The sequence below is a fragment of the Trachymyrmex cornetzi genome, unplaced genomic scaffold (assembly GCF_001594075.2).
Source record: "Trachymyrmex cornetzi isolate Tcor2-1 unplaced genomic scaffold, Tcor1.1 scaffold424, whole genome shotgun sequence".
Classification (NCBI taxonomy): Eukaryota; Metazoa; Arthropoda; class Insecta; order Hymenoptera; family Formicidae; genus Trachymyrmex; species Trachymyrmex cornetzi.
Window position 1 is genome coordinate 288,115 of NW_017299005.1, and position 20,320 is coordinate 308,434.

General features: G+C 33.4%; 1 protein-coding gene across 1 annotated transcript in view; it reads left to right on the forward strand.

Moving 5' to 3' along the window:
• LOC108764458 (receptor-type guanylate cyclase Gyc76C) overlaps positions 1-20,320 on the forward strand; it is an 88,495-nt gene that overhangs the window by 4,138 nt on the left and 64,037 nt on the right. Inside the window, exon 2 of the mRNA XM_018512720.1 lies at positions 19,946-20,143. Within this exon, the coding sequence (XP_018368222.1) occupies positions 19,946-20,143 (198 nt within the window). The remainder of the gene's footprint in view (positions 1-19,945; positions 20,144-20,320) is intronic.

Sequence of the window (20,320 nt, forward strand, 5' to 3'; positions counted from 1 at the left end):
ATATATATGTATATATGTATATATATGTATGTCAAAAGGCATTTGTGACGACATTTTTTGATATAACTTGGCAGTTTTGACGATATTTCAGGTTTTTGACGACCGTCGTTGATATAACAGCAGTATTGCCGACAGTCGTCAAATCTACCTTTGTACGTCTACATGAATATTTGCATAGCAATATAAAGGTAGTTTTGATGACTGTCGTCAAAACTACCTTTACATAAACTTATACATGTATATTTATGTACGAAAAGATAGATTTTGACGACAACTGTCGTCAAAACATCCTTTTCCTCATAAATAATATACTGCACTTACGAAGCGTTTAAAAAAGGGTATATTAGTGGTATTTAGAGTTTTTTATTAAGCTACTATGGTACTTGGAATAACTTCATATCTATAAAAGTTAAAGACTACGAAGACTTCAAGAATTGAAAATTTTCATTGAAATATCTGCAAAGGGCAATGAACCTAATACGTTGCCGGTGCAACAATTACTTTTATTGTTACAATTCAACTTGCATAAATAATTCCAATCGTTTCGGTACATACTCTGTGAACAAATAACAAATATACGGCAGAACTATACGAAGGCAGTTTTGACTACAGTCATCGAATCTGCCTTTATAGACTTTTTTATATATGCTTAAGTGTCAAAACTGCCTTTATATTATTTTTTATATACCAAACTGCTTTAACATATCAAATAGCGCATTGCGCTTATAAAGCGCTGATATGCTACTCGGGATGAGTCTATGTGCATAAAAATTAATAAAGACTATAAATGCTAAATGAATTAAAATTTTTCTATAGAATATCTCTACAAGGGCAATGATCCTAACATTTTGCCGGGAGGGGGGGGGGGAGTGCAATAACTGATTTTCTTATAAAAATTCAATTTGCATACATAATTACAAACGTTTAGGTTTTTACAGATCCATACTCTGCGAGTAAAAAACAAATCAATACAAGCTAATTTACAAACTGTCTTGTCTTTATTGATGAATTGAAAGGTTGCTAGATTTTATTATAATACATATTGTCACGATTCTACGCAACAGAGTATCAGACACGAAATGCTAATCCATGATATGTAGGAGTGTCAAAAATTTGTTTTCGATATGATATCGAAGTATGGATTTAAAAATGTATTTATGTATATATTTATGTACGGAAAGGTAGATTTGACGAATGTTGTCAAAACTGCCAATAAATAAACGATAGATAAAGGATATCGCTAAATGATAACTTATCATCATTTTTATACTTAAGTGTATACAAAAACTCCATATAAAGATAGTTTAATGGTAATCAGAGCCGGTTATATTCATTTAGATCTGCTCAGAGATAATTTGCAGATCTGTGCAAATCTGTTGAAACAATTATGATCATACCTCCGCAAATCTAATTCTTTTCTCCCGAGAATTCACTTTCCAATACCGGGGTAGTATAATAAAATAAGTGTGTCATATGTGATATATGCTTGTTCTTCGCATATAAGTTTACATATAAATAAAAATTTAATATAAAAAATTACACATTTTAATTCATACATATTGTACTTTATTTCAGGTATAATACATGGAGTGGAACACAAATTTACCATTCTCCAGACGTACTTTAACAGTAAAAGGACGATTTATTACACAAAATGAATAGGCTGAGCATTAATTTTTCCATTACAATTCATAAGATTCTAATAGCGGAAACAATAACGATGAACTCTCGCTTATAAGAATTGTGCTTTCTAGGATGGATTGTTTTCCGACATCTAATGATGGCGGGAAACCTTTTTTGCGAATCGCTACTTTAGATATCATGTTTTTGATTCCTTCAAATATGAAATAGACATTAAGTAATATCCTTGAATAACTTGAAACACATGCGTTATATGCATAGAATGAATTGAAGTTTCTAGTTCTGTACATATGACATATGTAGTTTAGTTATTATTGATTGATGTTTGATGACATGTCCTACATTGACATGGACGTAGCCGAGGGAGGTATAAGCAGTGTTGGGTAGTATATACATGTATCTAGATACATATATAGAGATTTATTTTGTGAATCTAACCTGTATCTGAGATACATTCAAATTCGAATATTTGTATTTGTATCCAGATAAAAGAACACAGCATCTGAACAGATTTTCAGATGCATTTTTTAGACAAATTTGATACTCTTAAAGATTATCTAGATACAGATTATCAAGAGATATAAAGATTATCAGATATAAAGATTGTCAAGATACTCTTAAAATTTATCTAGATACAGATACAGTTACATGTATGAAAATTTATCTAAATACAGATATAGACACATATATTAAAATGTATGTAGATATAGATATCAGATACTTTAAACGTATCTTCAGATACGTGTCAGATATTCCTAAATTAATTTTATTGTATAATAATAATAATGTGTTATAAAAATATATTAGTTAACAATAAATGTCAATGAGTGGTTATCGATTAAAACAGAAAGCTTTATTCAAAGACCCACAACGCTAGATGTTTCTCGCCAGAATTTTATATATTACTATCAATTTACAATAAAATAAACGTTTCGGCCTCAAATTAGGCCATCTTCAGTATTAATATCAATCTTCATAAGTTTAAGCATTTATACATGTTTATCTAAAGAGCGCAAGATTACGTTGTTTCCTATTTTGCAACCTTAATTCTACGAAACCGTTCGTCATATTCGATACAATAATATTATAATAAAATTTGAAGTAGTCAGCAATTATTTAGTCATATGCTCCAGAAGAATTTGTCCATTACAAACAATCGACATTTTCAAAACTCATACTTGTTATTGCACACATAATTTCCTGATTCTAATAAGCATACGTATATCATTTAATTTATAGTTCTCGTGATACTACTAACAATTAATAAATCAATGTAATACCTGTGCTGCAATGTAATCCATGGACGATTATTAAGACGCAGATCACTTGTTTAAACAGTGAAAACGTTATGCTTAATTCTCATTATGACCGACAGTTTATGTACAAAATTCTGTAGAGGAAACCAAGGAGAAGGTAACAAGAAATTATGTAGGAGAAGTTATGTTTAATAACGAAAAATAAGATTCTGGTAATCTTTTTGTTTCATTTTGTTTAATCCATTAATTTGTTTCTTGATGTAAATCATCTCAGATGTGAGTCTTTTTTGGAACCGTGGCTCTGTGTCTAATATTTGAATATTATCCCAGTTTAATTTGTGCCATATTCAAGCTGATGCTGAGATACCACAGAATGCGAGTCCTTCGATTTTTTAATATTCGCTTTATGTTTTTTATTCTTGATTTTACTTTCCTTTTAGTTTGACCCACATATGAAGAGTCGCAATCTATACAGTTTATTTTATATACGACATCACATTGATCCATTGTTCTTAATTTGTCTTTACCTAGTTTAATAATTGAATTTAAGGTATTCATAGGTTTGTAAGCTACTTTACAATTATTTTTTTCCGCGATATTTTTGAATTTTTCTGAAATTTCACCAATATGTGGTATTGTAAAATATTGTTTTAAATTATTATCAATAGAATCATTGTCCATAAAATTATTTGCATACAAATTATTTTTTCTCGATAACTTTTTAATTCTATTATTATGTGATTGTGGTAAAAATTATATCCAGAGGATAACCATTATTAAGTATGTCACGAGTGCTAAATTGTACAAGTGACAATTACGCCACGAAACGTGCCAAAACGATACTCTTAACAATTTACGAAATCATATTATTTAAAATAAAGAAAACAATATCGATTAATATAAAAGAAGACCCTGAGAAATGCAGACTCAGATGTTGTAGGAATACTGGCCTCGTCCGATAAGCGGAACGCTGACGGATCAGCGCGGACAGTCCAAGGTTGCCCCCCAAAATATACCATAGAATATAAGCGCGACCCCATCTGCGGTCGGCGGTCAGAAAATCGGTCAGATTCATAAACTCTTCGCATCGCGCCGTCTAAATCATTATAATACTTATATCGCGACGCGAATACCGAATAGTGCATGGTGATTGTAAATCAATACCACTTGTGTGTGAAAATAAAGATATTTAATTTATATAGTTGTTACATGAAAGTGTTATTTCACTAAAACCATTTCTCGATTCCTGTGTGGATCCCGTGCTGTAGAGCGGCACAACAAGTAAAACGTTTATCATAGATTCAATATTTTTGCTATGAAATTTTGGATGAGACAAAAAAAGAATTATATCTAGCTGCCCGATTATAACTCCTCTTTTATGTTGTATTGGGTGGTTGGATTTGTAATTTAAATACCGTCCTAAGTTCGTAAGCTTTTTATAATTGTCAAATTTAATATACCCTTCCTCCACCTTCAAGGTTACATCAAGAAAATTAATGGATTCATCATTATTATGTTCTACAGTAAATCTCAATTTGTCATGATAAGTATTAAAACTTTCTAGTATATCATTAATCTGGTCATTAGGTGTTGCTAGTACAATATCATCAACATAACAATGATACATTAGAATATCAATATTTAATTTAGAAGGAATGTTTTCTTCCAAGTCTTGAATTACTAAATTCGCCAAAATAGGTCACAATGGAGATCCCATGGGCATACCGAAGATTTGTTTGAAATATTGATTGCCAAATTTAAAATAGGTTGAGTTGAGAATAAAAAAATGGCCTTCAGAAATTCTTGCATCGGAATGCTTGTATTCATTAATATAAAGTTCCATCGTGTTTTTATGCTTTCTATTACCAAGTTTTCTGGAATGTTCGTGTACATTGATACGATATCAAATGATACCATTTTATAATCAGAATCTAGTATCCTACCACTTAATTTTTTCACCAACTCAAAGCTATTTTTTATATAGCTAAATCCTTTTTTTAAAATTTGTCAATTGATATTTTTGAGATAAGTAGCTAGAGGATACAATGGACTGTTGATGACAATTATTCTCAGAGGATTGCCTTTTTTGTGGATCTTCGGTATCCCATACGACCTCGGCATCATACCATCAGTAACATTTAATTTTTTATACGAAGCCTGATCTATATATTTCTTGTTCTTCCACCTGGTCAACAATATATGCGTTTTATTTGTCATCATTGTCGTAGGATCTTTATTAATATTAATGTATGTATTGCTGTCAGATAACATTAAGTGCATTTTTTTCATTGTAATCGGTTAAATTCATCACAACAGTCGAATTCCCTTTGTCAGCTCGTGTAACCAGAATATCTGGATGTTCAGCTACGAATCGTTTGACTTCTTTCATTCCTTTTTTTATGATATTATCTATATTCGAGACTAAATTGTTTTATGTGATCTTATTTAATGCAATAATAGAATCGTTTCTTATAGAGTTTCTAGTATTGTCATCCAATTTCTTAATGTTATATTCTATGTGTTTTATAAATTCAATGATTATATTCTCATTCTTCATAGTATCGTTTGGTAAGTTAAATTTTTGTCCAAGTTGTAAAATCATTTTTACATTTTCTGGTACAACAACGTTACTTAGATTAATTAGCCAATTATCGTTAATATTATTTAATTTAAATTTTTCTTCAAATTTCAATGGACTAACATTAATATGAAAAAGTGTTCCCGAATTAGATGTGCTAATATCTTGAGTAGAAATTTTTTTAATATCCGAAGGAATGAATTCAGAATTAGTATTTTTAGAATTCGACCGGTTTCGTAGAATTAAGGTTACTATACAAAACGGGAAACAACGTAATCTTGCGCTCTTTAGATAAACATGTATAAATGCCTAAACTTATGAAGATTGATATTGATACTGAAGATAGCCTAATTTGAGGCCGAAACGTTTATTTTATTGTTAATTGATAGTAATATAAAATTCTAGCGGAAACATCTAGCGTTGTGAATATATTAGTTATTTAATGTAATATATATTCATTTATTTTTGTTACATTTAGATAATTGGAAAAACATAATTATCGTAAAACTTAGGAGAATTATAAAACGATAATTAAGAATTATAAAATGATATTATTCATCATAGTTCTACAAACTAAAAGTACTTCAAACATTGTGTTTCCAGCTTAACTGTACATGCGTTAGAAATTCCACAGTCTAATACCACTGGCTGCGTTCAGCAGAAAAAACAGTTTTGTAACTATCAAATTTTTTAATATGACTGATTTACATTTAGATCCAGTGAGGAACTATGGGAAAGATAAATCATGTTATAGAATTTTGCAACAAAAACTTCTTTTTTTCTGCGAAATGAAATCAACCGACAATCATACATAAAATGGAATTATAACTATGCTGAGGAAATATATCTAAAAAATGTATCCGAAAATCTGTCCAGATTTGTTGTCAGCTGTGTTTTTTATCTAGATATAGATACAAATATTCAAATTTGAATGTGTCTCAGATACAGGTTAGATACACAAAATGTATCTCTATACATGTATCTAGATACATGTATAGAGATACTACGCAACACTGCTTATATCTCCCCTAGCTACGTTCATGTCAATGTACATGTTATCAATCGTCAATCAATAATAACTAAACTACATATGTCATATAGAACTAGAAGCTTCAATCCATTCTATGCATGTGTTTCAACTTATCCAAAGATATTATTTAATGTCTATTTTACATTTAATGGAATCAAAAACAAGGTTTCTAAAATAGCGATTCGTAAAAAAGGTCTCTCGTTATCATTAGTTGAAGGAAAACAATCTATCCTAGAAAGCACATAATTCTTTTAAACGAGAGTTCATCATTGTTTCCGCTATTAGAATATTGTGAATTGTAATCAACGCTCAGTCTATTCATTTTATTTAATAAATTGTCCTTTTGCTGTTAAAGTATGTCTGTAGAATGATAAATTTGTATTTCACTCCACGTATTATATCTGTATTAAAATACAATATGTATGAATTAAAATGAAATGTGTAATTCTTTATATTAAATTTTTATTTATATATAAACCTATATGTGAAGAATAAGCATAGGGTAACTCCGGCAAATACGCCGCGCTGGGATTTACGCCGCAGAAATCAGAAAAAATAGAAGGAGTGGGAGTAATTTTCCCACAACTACTCTGTTACATGCCGTTACGTTAGGTGTCGTCTACAATACACGGAGTAAAAAGTAAGAGTAAGAAATTGACCAATCACAATCGAGTATTCTTCTCACATTCGACTGTGATTGGTCAATTTCTTACTCTTACTTCTTACTCCGTGTATTGTAAACGACGCCTTATATTAGTATTGTGTTATGATTTCAGCTTCTTACTGTTAATATTAATGAAATTATTGTGAGTTGAATAATCGATTTGTTATTATAATAAGTAACGCCATCATAAATTGTAATCTATATAAAAGGTTACTGTAGGGCGTGTAAAAGACTTAGTAGTTATTTCGTGATACATACATGTAGTGGAATAATAAAGCATGTTGCATAGCAAAATACAAGTGCTTTATTTTCGTATTCTTTGTTTAGTTTGTTGTCTTGTATGTCCCACCTGTTTGGGATATATGGCATTTTTAGCGGGCGGGATTTATGTCCAAAGCATACAAAGTGCGCAGACTGGATTCAGTGCACTAAATGCAATAAACGCATTATATAAAATATGCACATGTCATAACACTTGTAATATATGTAGGAAGATTGTAATTATTATTTATTATTTCCTATACATATTTATACCATTCTTATTCCTTAATAAAACTTTATAAACATATTTTATAAGTTATTTTACGTCTTATTTTTATGCATTATTTGTAAATTTTTCATGAACCGTACCCCTCCTTTCCCTATGAGTAGCCATATATCCCACCTTTATAGGATGTACGGCAAAAATTCAAGAGTTTCAAAAAGTTTATTTTTTAATACAAAAAATTAATATTTCTAATATTTTTTTATCATAGTAGACAGTACAATGTTTTTACTGATATAATTCGTTTACTTTAAACATAGTAAATAATACTTAATAAATTAATTTTGATAAGTGCGGCGTATATACCGGAGTAACCCTATATCAGATATGACACAATCATCTTATTACATTACCGGTATTAGAAAGTGAATTCTCGGGAGAAAAGAATTAGATCTGTGGGGGTATGACTATAATTGGTTCAACAGATTTGGACAGTCTGCAAATTGTCTCTGAACAGATCTAAATGAATATAATCGGCTCTGATTACTATTAAACTATCTTTATATGTAATGTATACACTTAAGGATAAAAATAATTGATTAGTTATTTCGCGATATCTTTTATCTATCATTTATTTATTGACAGTTTTGACAACATTCGTCAAATCTACTTTTCCGTACATAAATATATACATAAATGCATTTTTGAGTCCATACTTCGATACCATATCGAAGACAAATTTTTGGCACTCCCACATATCACGGATTACCATTTTGTGTCCGATACTCTGTTGCGTAAAATTATGACAATATATATTACAATATAATCTAGCAACCTTTCAGTTGACCGATAAAGACAAGACAGTTTGTAAATTAGCTCATATTAATTTTTTAATTTTTTTCGCAGTATCTGTAAGAACTGAAACGTTTGTAATTATACAAATTGAATTTTTATAAGAGAATCAGTTGTTACACCGGCAAAGTGTTAGGATCATTGCCCTTGTACAGATATTCTTTGAAATGTTTAAATCTTTTAACCTTTGTAGTCTTTGTTAATTTTTATGCATATAGAACTCCCAAGTAGCACATCAGGGTTAAAAAGCGTTAAAAATCGTTAATATACGCTTCTACAGTTTCGACAATATATTATATCTATTGGCAGTTTTGACGACTGCGTATACTAAAAAAATATATAAACCTGGTTTTGACGACAGTCGTCAAAACTGCCTTTACATGATTTTTTAACATATATCTTGTATATATACATATAATCATATAACGGAAGTTTTGACTACAGTCGTCAAACCTGCCTTTATATACTTTTTAATATACACTTTGTGTGTCAAAACTGCCTTTATATATTTTTTTCATATACATTGTCGTCAAGACTGCCAATAGATAAAAGATGTCGTTGAAACTGTCTCATTTTATATTTATTTCTATTTTACTTTAAAGCTGCAGGAAAGTATACGAAATTATTCATGCACAGTAACCTCAAGGTGATTAGGAATAAATGTATGCGGAGTATAGATACTGTCGTCAAAACTGTCTTTGGACAAATATATATATAGGTATTACAGATATATACTGCATATATACTGCATAGTACCAGACGAAGATACCTAATTCTATTATAACTCGTGGATAATGCACAAGAAAATGTTGCTTTGGTGTTAAATGTCGTTCAGGAAAAAGAAATAAAAATAGTTTATGATGCTCGTGAATCATCTCTTGTAATAAAATCGTTTCACTTATTGAAATACGTGGGGCCATAACAATGTCGAGAATATGTAATATAAGAAGATATAATTGCCAATAAATATTATCTATTGGAATTTTGTCACGTATGAGTAAAGGCAATATTCTAATTAAACACCACATTTGATCTGCACTTTGCCCCGTCGAACTACCAGGCTTATTCAGTTGTTCTCTTGTTAATGCAGTTTGTTTGTTCTTAATATCACAAAAACCATAATCAAAATTTTTCAAACGAGCATTTAACAAAGACAAAGTAAAGAACTTGTCATTCAGTATAAATTGTCTTAAAATAAGTCGCAATTCTAACGACCTCCAACCTTCAAATATATCATGCATACAATCAACTGTAAAGTTTTTCATAACATGCCAATAACCTAGTACATTAAGGCAACACACACACACAACTGTCATTTATTTCAGTTTCAGAAACTGTCTTAGTTCCATTTAACGCATTTGCTAGTTCTTCGTAATTTTGTAATGTCCTTATGGTTATAACCAAATTTTGCAGAAGTTTTTACAGCACATGTCTTTATATCGTTTTTATGTACGGTACAAAATCTACAACAATAATTAGCAGTAAAACCTTCCACCAAACCGAACAATTTCTGAATTCTAAGTTATCTCCAGTAAATTGCCATAAAATAAATTTCAAATTATTCTCAGGACTGCATTTTCATAGACTGTTATGCCATCAATTTTTTTAATGGAATTTGTTGAAATGTTTCTTTCACTTGTATTAGTAGATGCATCGCACCTTATATCTACTTTTATAACGTACTCCTAATTCAACTCCTACTGGTGCTACATAAGTTGGCCAATTTTTTGCTAAGTTTTCTAATTTTGATATAGTAGAATAAGGCTTGAAAACCTGTGACAAAATATCAAATTCCTGTAAAAGATTATCGTGTTCCTCTGAAACAATATTCTGAATACATATATTTTTCGTTCTTTGTTGTAAATAAAGGATGCAGTGTGATAATAAAGTCCGACGTCTTCTCAATACTGTTTACTGCAGAACTAATTGTACCATTTGGTTGTGCCAATAAATCAATGCAGTGCTGTTCAACGGCATTTAGAACTTTTTCAATAGTATTTTCTGACCTACCATGATTACTGTCATAAGATTGTAGTGTGTTAGAAACTATAGATTCTTCTATAGTAGAACTACTTTTAGATGTACAAGGTTTTTAGCTTTAATGGATCGCCTCTCTCTCCTATCATTGCGGATCTTGTACTGCGAGATTTGGAGGCAGAGGCGCTTAATGGTACGTTTCCACTGAGCGCGTCACGCGTCGTCCATCACGTCACGATGCGACGCGAAAGAGAGAAAGAGTGAAGTTTATATATGTACACAACCCCTCTCTTTCTCTCTTTCGCGTCGCATCGTGACGCGATGGACGACGCGACGCGTGACGCGATGGACGACGCGACGCGTGACGCGCTCGACGACGCGACGCGTGACGCGCTCAGTGAAAACGTACCATAAGACCATAGATGTAGATTTACCTTTTTATATCAGACGATTTTGTTATGAAAGTAGTCCCTTCCGACTTGATAGATTCTATTGTGGCGGGAGGAATAGTATCCCCTTTTGTAGGAGGAATAGTATCCCCTTTTGTAGGAGGAATAGTATCCCCTTTTGTAGGAGGAATAGTATCCCCTTTTGTAGGAGGAATAGTATCCCTTACATTCTCGGCGCGCGACGCTACACACTCGTATCGAAGCGCATCAAGCGCACACGCACGTGTTACTGAAAACACGGTGGAAATAACGAGCGCAAAGGGAGAAAGTAGTGGGGATCGCTCGATATTCTGTCGTTAGCGCAAGGCGCACGAATAACGAGAGAAAGCGTAATTGCACGTGATGCCGGCTCGAGATGTCCTTTCGCTGTCTCACACATTTGTTACTAGTAGGAGTGAGATACCCCGCGGGTACCACAGAAATTGGGTTGATTAGATGTAGTTGTTTTTTTACTATGTGTTTTGTGTCAAAGTAGTACGTTTTGACATATGTATAATTTAAAAATAACGAAATGTCATTTAACTCACGGAATTTGTTTAAATTTGACCTTTTTCAAATTAACAGTGCAGGATAAATCTTAAGAGCTGTGCCAATGTTTTACCACATAGGAGAGAAATATTTCACTCTTACACATGTTCTCTTATGCTCTTTTCAATTGCAGTTGAAAATTCATTTCACAATGTAAAATGTTGACAGCTATTAAGTAAGATTCACCCTGTATTTAATTGCATGTCTGCACCATATACTTACATTTCTTCACAGAGGTTGTATACAGAAGTGGTGTTGACTGTAATTTTTCATGCTTGTAACTTATTCCGGGAGTTTATCTCCCACAGAGAATATTCACCGTAAAAATGTTTTGCGAGTGTAATCAAAGAAAACGAGGGGGAAAAAACCATTTCCTCTTGCTACCTTTGAAATTAAAATGATATCGGGATGAGCATGTCAATATCATATCCCATTGTTTACGTACGTCACAGGCAAACGTCGAGTCGTTTTTAAATTACCAAGCTCGTAATAGCCGACTGTTTATGCGTACCGCAGAGAGAATACATTTACAACAGAAACGCCTTCGGTGTGTGGAATTAAAGAAAAAGAGATATGAAAATCCGTTTCAACTTTCGTTGGCGTTATCCCACGCAATTTATTTCATAGCCACCACTTCTAAAATAAAATTAATTAAATTTGTATCGCGTTGTGTCGATATCATATTTGCGTTTATTCACGAGTGTTATTCATAGTTGTTTGCAGACATCATTTTTAACAGGGGGGACAGTAAAATAATTGGTACCACTCAATTAAAATAAAAAATAGAAATTTGTAGAAAATAATGGTACGTTTCCACTGAGCGCGTCACGCGTCGCGTCGTCTATCGCGTTACGACGCGACGCGAAAGAAAGAGTGAAGTTTATATATGTACACAACCCCTCTCTTTCTTTCTTTCGCGTCGCGTCGCGACGCGATGGACGACGCGACGCGTGACGCTCTCAGTGGAAATGTACAATAAGAAATCGATCGTATCATAAACAGTTACTTAAAATAATAAATGCAAAATATAACTATTTTATTTAAAAATATAAATGTTACTTTTTAAATGTGACCAACTTTTGATTTTTCAATATTTTTTAGTTCGTAGAGTGCAGTTTAAGTGTTTACCTCTCGCGGAGAGAATACATTTACGATAGAAATGCTCGATGTATGCAAAGACACAGAGAAAAAGAGGTAGCAAGGAGCAAAAATTCATTTTGTCTTGCTACCTTCAAAATAAAATTTTACCACGATTAGCCTATATTTGAATTTGCTCACTGTTATGTTAGTCATAAGCAAACATCGTTTTTAATAACTTTTAAACTCGCAATAGCCGAGTGATTATCTCTCGCAGAAATAATATATTTACAGTAGAAATGCTCGATGTGTGTGATAAAAGAAAAGAAAAGAGATATCATGAAAAACCATTTCCTTTCGTTCGGATGCTTAGTATTCTTTATTTTGCAAATGATGCCCGCTACCACTTGCATCTAATAGTGAAATTTGTATTGCGAGGTGCATGATATTATATTCGCGTATATTCACGAATTTGTTATAGGTTTTACAAACGCCGGTCTTTATATTTTACAAGCACGTAATAGCCGGGCGTATTTAATTTTCGTGAAAAGAATATATTTACAATAGAAATATGCATGCTCGATGAGTTTGCAATCAAAGCAAAATGCACGCGATATCTGTACAATGTAAATCCGCTTTAAATGGCGTAAAAAAGAAAAGCGATAATGTTGCGTTCGTCGCGTAATCCCCGTCGCGTATCCACAAGTTCCCTCTGCCAATTACTAGCCGACTGATTCACCAATAATCCGACTTGTTTCAACGTCATATCTCGTGTATTATTAAGCGTAGCCGGGCGAAAAGTTCTACTCATCCGTATCTCGGCGCGGAGAAAGTTCGGCGTTTCTTTTTAATCCGCGGCTCGTTAAATCGACTTCCTTTATCGAGGAAGCCGGATCAATAATAGCGACATTGCACGCTGGCGCGCCTTATTTATATTAATAGAGAAGGCGCGTGCAATTCACATGCCACATGCGTGTGCATGTATATTGGCTGCACGCGAATGGATAATTATGAATGCGATTTGCGCGCTTACTAATATATCGAACCGAGAGTATATGGAGCATAGTTTACGTCGTGGGAATACGTACGGCGAGCGCGAATTCCACGATTTTTACTTATCATTTTTTATAACTAGACATCGGATTATATGCATAATCAAAGTGTTAAAATATGCATGTAAATATGTATTAAAAAAGACCAAAATATACATAAAATATGCACTATCAAAAAAGAAACGACTTAATTTAAAATATATATTTTATTACTTTAATGTCAAATTGAACTAACCCAAATCAAATTATCTCTTTGAATTAAACAGATTACAGCAAAATATTGGAAAAATCAACGAAACATAAGCGTTTGAAATAAGAACCGACTGAATACCGGCCATCGTTTCCGAAGTGCGCATTTTATGCGCCTACTTCAAATTACCATATTTGTAAAAGTTTTGGCGTTTTATACAAAAATATGCACTTTTAATAAAAAAAATTATTATATGCAAAATGCTGCGAACAGTCCATTATATGCATTTTGCATATGTAAATATGCAAATGCACACAATCCGATGTCTATTTATAACCATATGTATCCGTAAGCGAAACCTGAGCGCAAGGTAGTGTTGTTGCACCTGCATCTACATTACACTTGTGATCGCGGTGAGCGAACTGAGTATTAAGTAAGACACACGCTTATGTACGCGCGCGATCTGCGTCTCAAAAAGTTTAAGTAATCTGTCTAATAAAATTGTCTTTAAGTAACAAATTAATTTTCTAATTTCGCGAAATATTTGTGTACTATTTATATGTATTTGAGAAGATTTCGGGAAATTTCTATGCGGGGAAGGGTTTGAGAAAGAAAAAGAACGGCGAGGACAAGGAAGGGAATTCCGAACGAGAAAGGTGGCTGGTTAGGGGAGAGAGGAGAATGGGGGGAAACAGCGGCGGGTACATGCATGGGCGGGTCACTTTTCCCCTTGCAACGCAATGATGGTGGTTGTGACGCAGGAGGTGGTGGTGGTGGTGGTAATGGTGGTGGTAATAATGGCGGTAACAGTGACGGATGAACAGGAGCCATGTACCTTTCTCTTTTTACTTCCTCTTTATCTGGCATGTAGCATGCCCGGATCTCACGGTTTCCTGTAGATGCGCGGGGGGAAAGAGATCCGTAAAATAAATTTAAAAATGTTTGCAGGAAGGGGACCAGCGGATAATCCTTCTCTATGGCAGGATTACACGAAGTTCTTACACGAAGAAAATTTTATATTTAAAATTACTATAATGTTGTAGAAGCTGCGGACTATCATGACAATTATCAGTTTAAATGCTATAGCTATTTTTTTTAAACCAATAATGCAACGTAATTTTTACACTTTTTCATAGTAAAAATTTTTTATTACAATATTTGTTGAATAAAAATTAGTATTGTAAAGATAAGTAAAAAATATATACCTAGCAAATTTTGTACTAGGATAACTCCGGTAACTAGGGTACGCCGCACCTATCAAAAACTTAATTTATTAAGTATTATTTACTATGTTTAAAATAAATGAACTATATCAGTAAAAACTTTGTACCGTCTACTACTATGAAAAAAATATTAGAAATCCAAAATATTTAGTTTTCGTATTAAAAAATAAACTTTTTGAAATCTTGCATTTTTGCTATATACAGGGTGTCCAGCGAGACTTTTCCAATCCCTCACAGGAAGGTAGATAGGATCGAAATAAACATAAAAGTACTTTACCGTTTAGCGATATCCGTAATAATAATCGAGATATTAAAGTTTACAATAGTATTAATGAGAGCGCGCCTATAGAAAGAATAGAAACGGCTCCGGGTATAGCCCGGCCCAGTTTGTCGAATGTTGTCAAACGATGGATGCGCCGACAGGAGAGGCAAGAAGGGAAGGAAGCGCGCTGTTGCTTAGCACTCACGTACGTCTCACCGCACCGCACCAAAGGATTCGCGCTACGCACATTCGTGATTACATTACATATGTAATAATAACACTGCAAAAATAGGACAGATACAAACCATAATACTTTGATGAATAAAAATATCGAAAGAGAGAAAGCGATGAAACTTATAGAAATCTAATTAATTTCTATCGTAATCTGTCGCTTCTCTAAATCGAAAGGAAAAAATTTTAAGAAAAAAGTATCCGAAAGAAATAACATCATGAAATAATATCATTAAAAATATCATTTATTGATATTTTTTCGTATTCTGATGGAATCATACTCTCCTAACAGGAAACGATAGAGAATGATGGAGAATGATATTATTTCTTTCGGATACATTTTTCTTAAAATTTTTTCCTTTCAATTTAGAGGAGCGACAGATTACGATAGAAATTAATTAGATTTTCCGTAGATTTCCATAGGTTTCATCGCTTTCTCTCTTACGACATTTTTATTCATCGAAGTTTATTATGGTTTGTATTTGTCCTATTTTTGCAGTGTTATTATTACATATGTAATGTAATCGCGAGTGTACGTAGCGGCCATCGCACGAGTCCTTTGGTGCGGTGCGGTGAGACGTGTGAGCGGCGATGCCGAGCGCTAAACAACGGCGCGCTTCCCCTCTTGCCTCTCCTGCCGGCGCATCCATCGTTTGACAACATTCGACAAACTAGGCCGGGCTATACCCGGAGCCGTTTCTATTCTTTCTATAGGCGCGCTCTCATTAGTACAATTGCAAACTTTAATGTCTCAATTATTATTACGGATATCGCTAAAAGGACTTTTATGTTTATTTCGATCCCATCTACCTTTCTGTGGGGGGTTGGAAAAGTCTCACTGGACACCCTGTATAGATAATGGGTGGGATATATGGCAAAATGCAAGGGTTTCAACAAACTAAACAAAGAATACGAAAGTAAAGCACTTGTATTTTGCTCTATACAACATGCTTTACTATTCCTCTACACGTATGTATCACGAAATAACCACTAGGTCTTTTACACGCCTTACAGTAATCATTTTATGTAGATCATAATTTATGATGATGCTACTTGTTACACACACAGTGACAAATCGATTCAACTCACAATAATTTCATTAATATTAACAGCAAGAAGCTAAAATTATAACTCGATACTAATATAACATAAAGGCATGTAACAGAGTAGTTGCGAGAAAATTACCCCCACTCCTTTTATTTTTTTTACTTCCGCGGCGTAAATCTCAGCGCGGCGTATATACCGGAGTTACCCTATAGTAAAAATTAACTGTTTTCATGTTAGAATATGGTTTAAGCACTGGTTTTTAACAAAAATTACTTTATTTATATAATAAAAATTAGTATTACCATAGTAAAAGTTATGTCGGAATCATGTTGTGATGGCCCATCGAAAATATAAGACATAGTAAAGTGTAATTTAAAATTGTATTAAAACTTAATATAAAATTTTCTCTGTGTATATATGATCCAAAAATTTGAAAAAAATGTTACGATTCCCTAACTTAAAAGTTGTGACGGCTGCGAAATTGGATGCGAAGCAGAAATGCGAGGCAGAGATGCGAAATGATTTTCATGGTGTCTCTTTGAAATAAAATCGCTTTGAAACAAAACCACTTTGATATTTGAAATGTTTGAAATCAACATGCACCTACATGGTAATGTATTTCGCATTGTATTTCGCATTGTATACATGATGGAAGAATAACATGGTGTGCACAGTTTGCAACCTTCCTTCTCTGAATCTCCGACCTCTCTATCCATGAATGTCGATAAGAGCCAATGCTTCTTTCCTTGTTTGACACACATCATAATCTATCTTAGATTCTCTTTCTATAGAAAGAGTGTTAAACAAGGAAAATTCAATACCAATTTCACGACGCGAAACAGGTCGATATTTATAGTCGATTCTTGCTTTTAAGACTATCTTAAGTACAATCTTAAGATGTCATAAGTCAATCCGAGGACTGTATTAGCATCTTAAGACAGTTTTAAAATAAAAACAGACTATGAATATATATATATATATATATATATATCGCCCCATGTTTAGCGTTTCACACAGTTAGCAACTCTTAGGCTTTTATCGACATTCATTGATAGAGAGGTCGGAGATTCAGAGAAGGAAGGTTGTAAACCGTGCACACCATGTTATTCATCCACCACGATTGTATACCTCGCTTAGAGAGAAGCCGCTTGTCGCGTGGGATGACTCACATTCTTGATCCAAATACTAGATTGGCAAGCACGTACACTTAATACAGGGAAAATTGGACTAATTATGCTGATTGTGCATCATATGATAAAAGGGGTGTATTTGCGTGAACAAGGAGAACTATGTGCGGAGGCGTTACGACCGCCTTTTGCGCCTTACGCTGGGATTTGCTTTTGTGCCCCATCACAAGGATTGCTAAGTCTTTGAAGCACCAATCCCCTGCCAATTGCAACGAACCAACAACTAAAAAAAAGGAATTTCCACCAATTTGCATAACACAGGAATACGAATACAATAAATTTCATATTTTCTTTTGTAATAATATATTTGACGCTTAATGCAACATACTATTACATTTTCTGGCTTTAGTTTTTAAAAATATTTTGATTACATCTTCAATTTGTAGGACTGTCAAGACTGATTACATAATCAAAATGTTCACCAATTCTTTTTCAGTTGATATCATAGCTAAACTGCATGACCGCGTCTGCATCATTGTATTTCTCAGATAATTTTTTATTATTTTTAATTTTGAGAAAGATGCCTCTGTAGTTGTCACAGACATTGGCACAGTTAATAAGATCTGTAACGCTATGGCTAAATTTTTCCAGAAAACCATTTTTAGCTAATTCATTTAAAATATCAAGTAAGATAGAGCTTCATATGTATTTACAAGAGTAGCGCTGCCTATTAACATTTTGCGCCCCTCCAAATTTTGCGCCCTACGCTGGAGCGTATCTACTCAGTGTCTCGTAACGCCTCCGACTATATGTCAACAAGCATTACGAATGCTAAGTGAAATGCACCTAAAATATCGACGCATTTGTGGGAAGGCTTTTCCTGTTGGATGCAAAAAATAACAATATTCATCAACTCTCCTCTACATCTTACGCCAATTTATTCCTTTACTAGTTTACTTGTGTTAATAAAACCTATCTGATATATTCACCTTATCTGATATATTCCAATGTTTCTTATTATTCTATATATCAATAATTCCTTCCACAAACGCTTAATTTTCAAATAACTATGATGAAGTCGTCAAATTCCGCCTACGTTCTTCTTATACGTTTGATACTATCGTTCATTCCCTTTCTCTCTATTAAGAAATTTCCACAAAGTACGCGTGCTGTAGAACGTGTAAATTTGTTGTACAAGATAGTTATGAGATATCACAAATCTTCCTACCGGCAACCTTCCCGCTTTGGATATAGCGGTAATAAATTGTACAGGGAAAACCATGAATACGTAATACCGTGTAATTTTATAATACGCTTTACAAAATGTCTAATCTACATCCATAGCTTTCATAATTATTAGGTGCGAAGGTTCATCTCATAAATTATCACGTGCCATCGTTTATATTGTGGAACAATATAAACTTGGCCAGTAGACAAATATAATATATTAAGTAGTATATTTATAAGAAAGTACAATTATCAAGCTGATAACTTTTCACTTAATGAGTTGTTCTTTTTTTTAAAAGATTTTAGATTGTTATAAATTTAAAAGCAAACAAAACATTTAATATATATTACATCACATTTTCAGATTGTGTCGTCTGAAAACTGTACGAGAAGTCATTCATGCAATGAAGAAGATATCTCTGTATCATGAATGAGCCGAATACTTTCTCCACGAAATCGCGCAACTTGAATCCGCCGAGAAACCGAGTTCCGCTAACATTAATCATGTGGTCTGTTTTTTGTTCCTGCACTAAACTGTTCTAAAACTCTCTTTCTCGCTTTAAACAAATATCAAACGTATATCTACCTCACTTTAAGTTCCAAAAGTGTACATTAGTTCAGCCACAAAAAACAGACCTAATAACTTGTACGCCGGCCGTCATGTGTATCGCGGTTTTACCGCGTCCACATGCGGCACACTTCAAATACAAATATTTATTTTGCTGATTATACGGGAATAGTCCGATATACAAATCTGCTTTAAACGTTTGCACAATACAACCGCATTGGGGGTCCGCAAAATGATTTATTGCACGTGCAAACTTTTCAACGGTCGTGCCGCCGCCGACGATTATAATTCCAACTCGCATTGCCAGGCATGTAAATTGGCGTGCCGGCGGAGTAACTCTACTCAGAAAACTATTGTTCGTTTAGAATTCACGTTTGCCTAACGACGAGTATATATCTTTTATCAGAATCAAAAATTCTCCCGCTTTCGACAGCACGTTTTTATGTAAAATTGATTGAATGACTGTCATGAATGTATTTCAGATCAACAACGATCCGAATATTTTGCCAAATGTAAACCTGGTGATGCGATGGAGTGATACAAGAGGAGAAACTGTTGAAGCTACCAGAGCAATGCTTGACATGATCTGCGACAGGGTCGTGGCCTTCTTCGGACCAGAAGGCACTTGCTTCGTCGAGGCTACTGTGTCGGAGTCTCGCAATATACCCATGATGAGTTACGTAAGTAAATCGTATGCTTTTATGAATTTTAAAATCTTCTGATCTAATTCTGATCTAATTCTGTCGCATGTGTGTCCGTTAATACGCACGCTATTATACAGGGTGGGCCATCTATTGGTACGTTTTTAAAAATGCGATCAAATGAGCATACATTGATATTTTTTATTAATTTTTTTT